Consider the following 11276-nt stretch of genomic DNA (forward strand, 5'->3'; position numbering starts at 1 on the left):
AAATTCTTTTTATTTTTGAGACAGTGTCTTTCTATGTAGCATTGTCTGTCCTGGAGTTCTCCCTGTAGATCAGGCTGGCTTCCACATGTCTCTACTTCCCCCGTTCTATGATTAAAGACGTGTGCCATCATGCCTGGCTAAAAGACATTTTATAATTTTTACTTTAACTACTTAATTTAAAAACAAACAAATAAACAAACAACAGGCTCTCCCATCTGGCCTCCAACTAGCTGTGTAGCCAACCTTGGACTTTTGTCCTGACTCTACTTCCCGTGAAATACTGGCATTACGGTTGTATGCCATCTTGTCTAGGTATAGGCAGTGCTTGGGATCAAACCCAAGGCTCTGTGTATGTGAGCACTCTACCAAATGATCTGTAAAGGGATTTCAATCCAGCAACATGGCTACTCTGATTGGAATATAGACACACACTTAATATACACCTTTAATCCCAAACAATGGAGGTAGATTTAGTTTGTAGAAGGAAGTATCGTGTTTGAAAGTGATGTCTAATTGAGAGGCCAACAAAGTGAGGAATCAGAGGAAGATTTGACAGAACAGGATATGTCCAACTCTCAGGAGAACAGAGAGCGAAGAGAGGCCACTTAAGAGACAGGAGTGGGGGGTTGGGGGGGGGCAGGGGGAGAGAGAGAGAGAGGAATACAGCAAGATAGTCAATGTGGAGAGGAGTTTTGAGCCAGAACAGCTGAGCTGACCAGCCAGCCAGAGTTCAGAAAGAGCTAAGAAGGCTGAGCTTAGTCAGCTGTAAGTCTCAGAGACTGAAAACATTCTAAGCCTAGGTTAGATTGTATAGAGGCAAGAGGCTTCTGTATCCAGGACTAAGCCTAGGTTAGCAGACAGAGGCAGTAAACAAGCAAATAAAAGCAGCTTTTACACTGAGCTACATACATCCCAGGCTTGATTTTTAAAAATTACTGTGCTGTGTGTGTATGAGAGAGAGAGAGAGAGAGAGAGAGAGAGAGAGAGAGAGAGAGAGCGAGCACATACACACACACACACATACACACATGCACATGCACATACACACACATGCACACCAGTGTACATACTTTTAATTGCACATTGCACTCAGGAGTCAGAAATAGGCAGATCTCTGTGAGTTCAAGGCCAGCCTGGTCTACAGAATAAGTTCAGGCTAGCCAAGGTTGCACAAAGAAACCCTGTCTCAAAAACAAAACAAAACAAAATAAATAAGTACACAAACAAACAAACAAACAAATAGATAATTTTTATGTGTGAATGTTGGATTTTAGAGTAACCTTTTTTTTTATTATTATTTTACAAGAGCCCATAGTTGAGAAGTTTTGGGACATTACAAGATTTTGGATTTTTGTTTTCTTTTGTTTCTTTGCTTTGTTTTGTTTTTTGAGACAGGGTTTCTCTGTGCAGTCTTGGCTGTCCTGGAACTTGCTATATAGACCAGGCTGACCTCAAAAAGAATTTTTATTTTAAAAGAGACTAGATATTTTAAAGAGATGAGATCAAATTTTTAAAGTGTTTGAATTTATAAGACTGTGGGCCTTTTCAAGTTTGTACAGTGTTTTTAAAATTTTTGTTATTGGATATTTTATTTATATTTCAGATGTAATCCCCTTTCCACATTTCTCCCCAACCCCTATGATGTTTTGTTTTGTTTTTTCGTTTTTTGTTTTTGTTTTTTTTTTGTTTGTTTGTTTTTTTGAGACAGGGTTTCTCTGTATAAGCCTAGCGGTCTAGAGTAACCTTTTAAAAAAAAGTTTTGCTAAGACATTTTAAACTACAGAGTTAGTCTAAATTTCATTTTTATAAAGTGAGGACAGGCTTTGAGGAAGGAAGAGAGTGGGTTTTAGAAAGGGTGGGGGTAAGAAGGTACCTTTGGTGAGCATGTCTTATGTAAGCAAAGCCTAGGATATGAGCCAACAGTGTCACTTCTAAGGGCAACTCACTCCCTGCCCAGGTGTGGGGAAAATTTTGGAGGCCACGCGGTGGGGCCTAGAAGGGGCTTCCACAATGTGGCGGGTCCCACATTGGGGAGGAATCCTATGGTTCTAGTGGCCTGGAGGCCTTGGCGGCGGCAGGCCCCAATAACACGAGGAAGTCCTTGGTTCCAAAAAGGTTTATTGTCATGGCGGATGATAGATGGATCTAGGCGTACCCCCCAGAACTCAGGGCAGTCACGAGTTATATAGGGAGAGAGAAAGGGGGAAGATCTGGGGGAGGCATGTTTAATTTGCTCTGCCCTCTGGTCTTCATTAGTATGTAAATCCCTAGGGCCTGAGGCCTATAGCCTGGCCTATGTGACTGAACAATGTAATTCTATGGAGACCATGACTGCTTTTCAGGATCCTGGGTTCTGGGGGGCGCCAAACTCCTGCCGGTTCTCACGCAGAATCACACACAGAGTCTACAGAGTCTCAGGGTTCTAGACACCTGCTCAACCATGACCCAAGATACCCTTACACAGTCCCACACCCAGGTATGATGGTGCTTGAGTTAAGACTCTGGGATGCTTGCAGGACCTTCCACCACATAGACTTTCCAGTCAGCTCCTCCCCCTCTCCGTACTCACCATCGGGTTCCCAGAACAAAGAAACACCCTTGTAACTGGGGTAGTTTATGAAGACAGCTATTGGACAAGAACTGAGGACAACAGACAGAATCCAGGAGGGGCTGTGGCTGCTGCAGATCTGCAGGTCTGGAATGGAGGTGCCCCCATCTTACACCCTAGCACTCCGCAGGGGGTTGTCTGTGGCTTCTCAGAAAGTGGAGTTGTTTTGCACTGTATGGGATCAAGCCAAGGACTTTAGGTACTCCAGGTGTTCTACCACTAAGCTATAGTCTCAGCCACACCCATGCCCATGTCTTAGGATCAAATGATTCTCCTGCCTCAGCCTCCCATGTGGTTGGGACTCACACAAGACTGAACAAAAGTAGTTTTTAAGCCAGGTGTGGTGGTGCACACCTTTAAATTCCAGCACTTAGGAGGCAGAGGTAGGCAGATCTCTGTGAGTTCGAGGCCAGCCTGGACTACAGAGCAAGTTCTACTACAGCCAGAACAACAAAGAAAACCCCTGTCTTGAAAACAAAACAAAAAACTTGTCTAGTGGCTGCTCCTAATACTAGCAGGACAAGATGTCATTGCAAGACTTTCAGGGACACTGTCTCTGATGTTCAAATATAAGGACAAGTTGGTACCAAAATGAGACTTGTTCATAATTTTCTTGTTGAGTGGACTTAATTTGGGTTTTTTAAAAAAAACCCACAAATTAGCCAAGCATGTGGCTTGCAGTACCTGGGAAGCTGAGGCCAGATGATCAGGAGTTCAAGGCCAGCCTTTACTATATAGTGCATTAGGGGCCAGCCTGAGTTTTATGAAACCATCTCAAAAGGCCAACATAAAATAGCTTAATAGTCTAAGCCGATTCCTCTTGACAATGTCTGTCTACCTTGTATGAGGCGTAATGGAGCAGAAAAGCTTGAGTTAGGAATTCATTCTGGGCTATCTCCTTGAGCAAACTACTTCAAGTAGCTCTTATGGTAGATGATGCCCACCTGGCAGAGTGAGGTCTTACCGCCAGAGCTCAGTGCCTGGCATATCAGAGTGTTCAGATGACAGTTCTTATTGTAGTTAATAATTAGACTCCACAGTGGCAGTGGCTGTTGGGGGACACCCTGCCCTGCACATGTTCCTGGCTGCCTTGTGCTTCATGTTTTTCTAGTGATGTTCCCCAGTAGATAGACAGGCTGGTTGGGCCCCTGTGGTCTTGACTGCAGCTACTCATAAGGCAAGGGGAAGCTGAGGGCTTTGAAGCTCAGGGGGAACAGTCATTTGGAAACAGTTGTCAGATTTCTTTAGGGAAAGGTCCTGACTCAGACTGAATAGGGTTTTTCTGTGGGTTTTTTTCTGGACCCAGAGTATATCTTTTGGAAGGTAAGCTACTGGCTGCCTCTGAGCTGCCTTGGGTGAGTGGTGCTTTCTGTTCAGGAGATCTGGTCTTCATAGCAAAAGGGCAATTTCCAAACCAAACAAGGGTTAGAGTGATGAGGCTTGTAGGAGGCAAATCTCATGGGGTAGGTAGCTATCATCTGATAGCCTGCAGGCTCAACCAAAGTTGCCAAACAGTCTTACCACCACAGCAAGGCCCGTTAAACCTTACATTTGCCCAGATATCTGGAATGCTTGAAAAATGGCCTTTGTGAGCTGGGCACATATCTTTAATCCCAGCACTTGGAGGCAGAGGTAGGCAGATCTCTGAATTCAAGGCCAGCCTGACCTAGAGATCAAGTACCAGGACAGCCAGGGCTACACAGAGAAACCCTGTTGGGGGTTGGAGGGAGTGGCCTTGGAGGATCCACAGGCAATAATTTGGAGCAGTCCATGGTCTTCAGGTGACAATCAGGAAGTTGATGAAGTCTTCTTGGAGTGTCAGGACACAAGGCAGGAAGGACCAATGGCCAAGAGGACAGATACATGTATATCCATCCCATCAAGGGATGTGCAGGGGTGAGAGTCCCATTCCTATCATAAAGTTTACACGTTAAAGGATGTGTAGAGCTCTTCGTCCATACTGAGATATTGCTTTATTTGATCTTCCTGATTATAAATACAGAAAACTTAAGCAATACAAAAATGACATAAAAAAGTAAAAGTAATGAAAAATTCCATTTCTAGCGGTAACTGTACTTAACAATTCAGTCAGTGGCCTTCCCAATCATAGTTTTATTAAATGCGTGGATCATGTTGATTGCAATTCTATCGCCTGCTTTTTTCAGAAAATATTTTCCTTCTGTCTCTGTGGTATCTAATTGGGTCACTGTACCATACCTCATCTAACCCCTTCCCAACGGACATGTAGATGTCTTTAGTACCTAGTTTCTAGAAGTGTTCATGAGGATCTTTTTTTTTGGTTTTTCAAGACAGGGTTTCTATGTATAGCCCTGGCTGTCCTGGAACTCACTCTGTAGACCAGGCTAGCCTCGAACTCTCGAACTCAGAAATCCACCTGCCTCTGCCTCCCGAGTGCTGGGATTAAAGGCGTGTGCCACCACTGCCCGGCGTTCATGAGGATCTTAAGTGAACGACTCTCCCACATCTACCCACACCTGTCTACGCCCATCCAGAGTGTTGGAAATGACTGTTTCAGGAAGGCGTGTTACGACTGAAGACAAAGATGGATTTGGAGGGGCTGCAGAGAGGCCTCAGCAGTTGAAAGCACTTACTGCTCTTGCTGAGGACCTGGGTTCAATTCCTAGTGCCCAGATGGCAGCTTACAACCACCTGTAATTCCATTTCCAGGGGACCCAAACATGACCTCCATGGGTTATGGTATATATATGTACACTTAGGAACACATACATATTTAAAAAAAAAAAAAGGAATGGGGGCTAAGAAATAGGGGATGTCACAGCCACAAAGCCCAGAGCTGACAGAAATGAGGATGGGAAGGGCAGATTTGGAATTACCTTTCAAGAGGTGTTACCACCATTGTGAAGGGAGATACACAGCGCAGGGTGAGCTAGGGTCTTTGCAGTTAGGTAACTATACCCAACTGCGACAGAGCCTGCATGTTTGGCACCTGTTGTGAGCCTGAGCTATTGCCCCGGACCTTGCAGCTCACGGCTTGGTGGACAGTGCCAACATAGAGCCACACAGCTGACAGGGCTGGGCACTGGGAGGTGACGTGTCCCACGGTTCAGAGGATGAGCCAGCTTGTTCTTATCTACCACGCAGCCCTGGCCTGACCTGCCCAAGCATGGAGAGGCTCTACCAGTGTCTCCAGGGACCAAGTCTGAGGGTCACATGAACACCAACTGCAGCAAAGATATGTCCTTCTCTGCTCGAGGGGACTCATTGTCTCCCATCCCTTTCCCTTCTCAAGGCTGGTGGGGAAAATCTCAGCATCTTGTGCAAAGCCTCCTGTGTACCCAGAGCTTGCTCATCAGGGACCACTCCCTCACTCACCGTGGTCTGCTTTGTCAGGACTTGACTCCACCCTGAACACATCTCCAGCAGCACAGCCTTTCTCAAGGGCATTATTCATTTACTTAGGCTTCCCAGCTACAGACTGGAATTCTAACAAGAGCCCAAAGTCGCAGGGTAGTGGTGGCATACACCTTTAATCTCAGCAATCGGGAGGCAGAGGCAGGTGGATCTCTCTGAGTTTGCAGCTAGCCTGGTCTACAGAGTGAGTTCCAGGACATAAGGGCTACAAAGAGAAAATCTGTATCAAAAAACCAAAAACCAAATCAACCCCAAAAAACAAAACAAACAAAATAAAATAACTTTGACACTTTTGAGTCTATCTTAGCTCCTAGGTTACTCTGTCACTAAACACTTACACTGAAAACCAGGCTCTAATCTTCAGATGACATCAAGAGTGTGTGTGTGTGGGGGGGATGGGAGTGTGGGCAGGTGGAGATAACCCAAGGGTCATGCCAGGGAAAATGCAGACTTCTCTCCATACCTTTCATTTAAAAGTCTCAAGTGTGTCCAGATAGCTCATTTGGTAGAGTATGAGACCCTCCCCCAAAGCAGCATGGAATAGCCCCTGTTCTCAAAGCTCTTTCTCAGTGAACATGTGATGGCCTCACTCACTATTTTTTGTTTGACACTGGGTCTCACTATGCAGCCCCAGCTGGCCTAAAACTCCATGTAATGACCAGGGCAGTCTGCAGCCAGCAGGATCCTCTGGTTTCTATTCCCTTGTGCTGGGATTAAAGTTTTGTGTTACCATGCCTGGCTGCTCCACTTAAAAGTTTCTTTGATTGATTTTTATGTGTATATATGTCCGCAGAAGCCAGAAGAGGGCCTTCATGCTTCAAAAATGCCATGGTAATGAAAGACCAAGGCAGATGGAAGTCTTCCATATTAACACCCAATATGTAATCATGGCAGTGTTCTATAACTCACAACCCTGCACAGGAAAAAGAACGGCTACAAGGACACACTTTAGACAATGGACAAATTTAAGTATGAGTAATTTGCTAAATAACAATTGTATAGTTAAACCTTGTGTGTGTGTGTGTGTGTCTGTGTGTGTGTGTGTGTGTGCGCGCGTGTCTGTGTGTGCGCGCACGTCAGAGCAGGTACCTGGAGATCACAGAAGAGTTGAATCCCTGGAGTGAATTAGTGGCAATTGTGGGCTGTCCGACATGAAGCTTGGAACTTGAGTCTTCTGCTGGAGCAGCATGTGTTCTTTTTTTTTTTTTTTTTTTTAAAGTTTTTTTTATTTATTTATTACATGTACGTACACTGTAGCTGTCTTCAAACATCCTGTAAGAGGGCATCAGATCTCATTGTGGATGGTTGTGAGCCACCATGTGGTTGCTGGGATTTGAACTCATGACCTCTGGAGGAGCAGTCAGTGCTCTTAACCACTGAGCCATCTCACCAGCCCGCAGCATGTGTTCTTAACCACTGAGCATTTCCCCAGCCCCCAACTTGTTGGTTTTAACAACTTTATTTAAATTATAATGGGATATTGTTCTTATGGAACTGCATACTGAAATTTTTGGGAAACTGGTAATGTCTGCAATTTGCTCTCAAATGATTCAGAAAATACATGTAAATACTACAGATAAAGTGTGTTAGGTATGTTGGTGCACAAATGTCTCCCAGCACTTGGGAGGCTTAGGCAGGAGGATAAGGAGTTCAAATCCAAGCTTGATTTTCAAGACAGGGTTTCTCTGTGTAGTCCTGGCTGTCCTGGAACTCACTCTGTAGACCAGGCCGGCCTCGAACTCAGAAATCCGCCTGCCTCTGCCTCCCAAGTGCTGGGACTAAAGGCATGCGCCACCACTGGCCAGCTACATAGCAGATTCAAAACCAGTGTGGGCTACCCAAGATTCTAACTCAAAAGCGAGCAAGCAAACAAACAAACAAGTAAGTGGGGTAAAATCTCAACACTGGAAACTTTCATAAAGAATTCTTTGTGAAATTATAATAACAGATGTCTGCTGGGCAGTGGTAGCACATGCTTTTAGTCTTAGCACTTGGGAGGCAGAGACAGGCGGATTTCTGAGTTCGAGGCCAGCCTGGTCTACAGAGTGAGTTCCAGGACAGCCAGGGATACACAGAGAAACACTGTCTCGAAAAAACAAACAAAAAAATAACAGATGTCCGACTCTTCCTCAACCGAGGATCCAGCAGTGATGACTCTGAGTTATGGTTTCCATAGAAACCTGCCTGTCTTTGTTTGAGACACGGTCTCGCTATGTAGAGTAGGCTGGCTTTGAACTCACAGAATACTAGGATTAAATGTGTTCTTTACTACACCCAGTCATGGAAGCCTTAAAAATGACAAGGTTACAAAAGACACAGGGAAAGTGCATCTGATGTAATGCTGAATGATCAACGCAGGATCCAGAACCCGTTGTGTAATTTTAACTATGTGGAAGTTAGCATGTAGAAAGGACTGAGAGAGAAAATCACAGGTGGTAATGGCCTGGGGAGGCAGCTGGGGCTGACCACCTTTTCTGTCATTAAACTGCTGACATAACAGCTGCAGCATTAGTGCCTCCCTCTCCTGGTGCCAGTGTGAGAGCCACGAGTCAGTGCTGTCCCCAAGCAGTAGCACCCACTGTGAGGCAGGAGGTCCGGGAGCTTTGTGAGGCTTCTCTGGAGAGTGGGGTGCCGGAGAGCAGGATCCTCACAGCAGACATTCTGTTTTCTCTCACCAAGGAGCCTCCTACCCCTCGATAGCTTGTGCCACTGGGGCTGTAGACATTGCTGAGGGCAGGCCCAGCAATGGCTGGTCTTAGACTCCAACCTTCCCTGGCCAGACTTTGACTGGTGTAAACACTCCTGGCTTGTGCCCATGCACTTGGGGCTCTAGAGGACACACTCTTTCAGACACACTAGTAAAGTGTCTTTGAACTCTGAAAGGCTTAAGGTGCTCTGTGATTCTCCTGTCTGGAGGGACAAAGCAGCCAGTCTTTACACAGGAACAGGAGCAGCCCTGAGGAGGAGGTCCCTTCCCTTTGTGTGGGGTTGGGGACTGGACCCACATACCACACATGCTAAGCAAGCACATGCCTAGATGCTAATGAATACACTCTCCCTCCAGCCTGGGTACCTGCTCTGATGGGAAGAAGAGGAGGATTAGAACATGGAACAGGCCAGAGAACTCTTCAGGCCTAGAGAAGAGGGACAGAAGGCCAGGTTAGCCTCCTTTACAGAACAGGCTTTAGAGTCCTAAGTCTACCTTGGAGCTCCTTCCTCTAGAAGTAGGAACAAGCCAGGCAGTGGTAGCACACGCCTTTAATCCCAGCACTTGGGAGGCAGAGGCAGGCAGATTTCTGAGTTCGAGGCCAGCCTGGTCTACAGAGTGAGTTCCAGGACAGCCAGGGCTATACAGAGAAACCCTGTCTCAAAAAAACAAAAACAACAAAACAAAACAAACAACAACAACAACAACAAAAGGAAGTAGGAACAAGACTCAAACAGACTAAGAGACGCTCTGAGCAGGGAGCCGAGGCAGGTAGAGAAGAAACTCCAGTTCCACAGGAAGGCAGCAGCAGGCCTTCAGTGCCTGTGGAGGCAAACCTACTAGAGCTGGCAACCTCTTGGTTAGGAGCACTCTAGATCTTCCCAACTGCTTTCCAGCAGAGAGCAAAAAGTGCTACCATGCTGAGTCCTGTGACCTGATTTTCAAATATTTTATTACATAATCTTTCATGGCACCATCAGGAGTAACAGAAAACGTTATTCCCAGTTCCTAAACCACATCCTGAAAAATATACATTTGTATTTATATATTTATATCAACACTCCACCCCTAACCTATTATTCCACCACCTATTGTAGGTCTTTTGCTTAAAGCAGGAAACTATTCTCTTAGGTAAGAAAATATATGTGGAAGCTAAATGAAATGTTGGTTAGAGTAACTGGGAACAGTTTGTCTGTGGGGCCGAGTGGAAGGGCTAGGTCCAGCCGAGGCAGGGGCATCAGTTGGGGTCCACCGAGAGGAGGAGGACAATGTATAAAAAGGCAGCGTCACGAAGGTAGGCTCTGGTATCCTTGGTCCCTCAGGAGATGGCCTTTGCCTCAGGAAGGAAGGCTTCCCAGTATTTTGCCAGCTGCAAAGAAGCAGGGAGGCAGTAAGCAAGTGCCCCACCTAGTGGCAGAGCGGGGCCCGAGCTAGCCTGGCAGGGAGGAGAGGTCAGTGCCATGGCATACCCCATGCATCACAGCCGCCCAAGAGGAAGGCATTTGGAGCAGATGCAGAAGCCACAATCTTTCTCCTCCCTCTAGACTTAAGGAGGCATCAGTTTCTGTCCCAAGTTCAAAGGCAGTCTCTGTTTGCACCTCACAATGGTACCATTGTTCCACAGATTGCTTAGAGCCTCAGAAACCAGAGGGGCGGACCGTACCACAGGGTGGGCCTCAGAGGATAAGAGCTACATTAGCAGTGAAAGAAGAGATGAAGGTCCCTGAAAATAAACTGTAGACTGAGGGCAGCAGCGGGAGGAGACACGGCTCAGTGGAAAGAGGGCAACAGAGTTCCCCTCACTGAGATGGAGCACCAAAGGCCTGTTTTCAATTATCAACTACAGCAGAGCCTCCTACCTCAGAACCAGGACCCCCACATCTAGTCACCAAAGTCCCAAATAGACAGCTGTCATCTGAGGCAGGAAATGGGGGGCCAGAGCTATGCATAATTACATACCTGCTGCTGGGAATGTAGGAGTGTCTCTAGGTACTTGATCACGTGGTTTTTGAAGTCCTTGGATTTCTCTTTCTATAGGAGACAGGATTTTATACTGACCACACGGTCAGGTGTTCCTTCCCATTTTGGTGGGATGGTGGTGTTTACTGCTGACCAAGTGTTTATTGCACAGTCTTGGAAAATAGAGCCAGTAGCTTTAACAGCTACCATTTCCAGCCAAACAACCTCTGCCAAAGCTCTACGAGCTTTCTTAGAGGGCAAGGAGAGGGTGGTGGAGGAGGAAGGACACACAGCAGCTCCTGACACTGCTTTGTGTCCAGCAGCAAATGTAAGATAGCCACCATACCTCAGAAACCAGGTACACACAGGACGCATGGCTTCTAGCTCACCTCAAATCGTGTCACTTCCTTTCGGACAACTGTTGAAATCCTTTCAAAGTCCCTTTCATACTGAGTCACCCGAGATTCCCACTAGGAAGAGAAGGAGAGGCTTGCATAAGGTCTGGGACGGAGTTCTGGAGCACAGTGCTCGACTCGTGTGTGTGTGTGTGTGTGTGTGTGTGTGAGAGAGAGAGAGAGAGAGAGAGAGAGAGGCAGAGACAGAGAGACA

The 11276-nt window shown here is 46.3% G+C and overlaps 1 protein-coding gene across 1 annotated transcript in view; it reads right to left on the reverse strand.

Annotated features, from left to right (window-relative positions):
- Nucleotides 1-9641: 9641 nt before the first annotated feature.
- The window catches only part of Snx1 (sorting nexin 1), a 39137-nt gene continuing 37502 nt past the window's right edge, over nt 9642-11276 (reverse strand). The window contains exons 13-15 of the mRNA XM_028781453.1: nt 11057-11137; nt 10668-10739; nt 9642-10077 (exon numbers count right to left, since the gene is read on the reverse strand). Of these exons, the coding sequence (XP_028637286.1) occupies nt 10027-10077; nt 10668-10739; nt 11057-11137 (204 nt within the window). The 3' untranslated portion in view covers nt 9642-10026. The remainder of the gene's footprint in view (nt 10078-10667; nt 10740-11056; nt 11138-11276) is intronic.

The sequence above is a fragment of the Grammomys surdaster genome, unplaced genomic scaffold, assembly GCF_004785775.1.
Source record: "Grammomys surdaster isolate TR1022 unplaced genomic scaffold, NIH_TR_1.0 437, whole genome shotgun sequence".
In the NCBI taxonomy this organism is placed as follows: Eukaryota; Metazoa; Chordata; class Mammalia; order Rodentia; family Muridae; genus Grammomys; species Grammomys surdaster.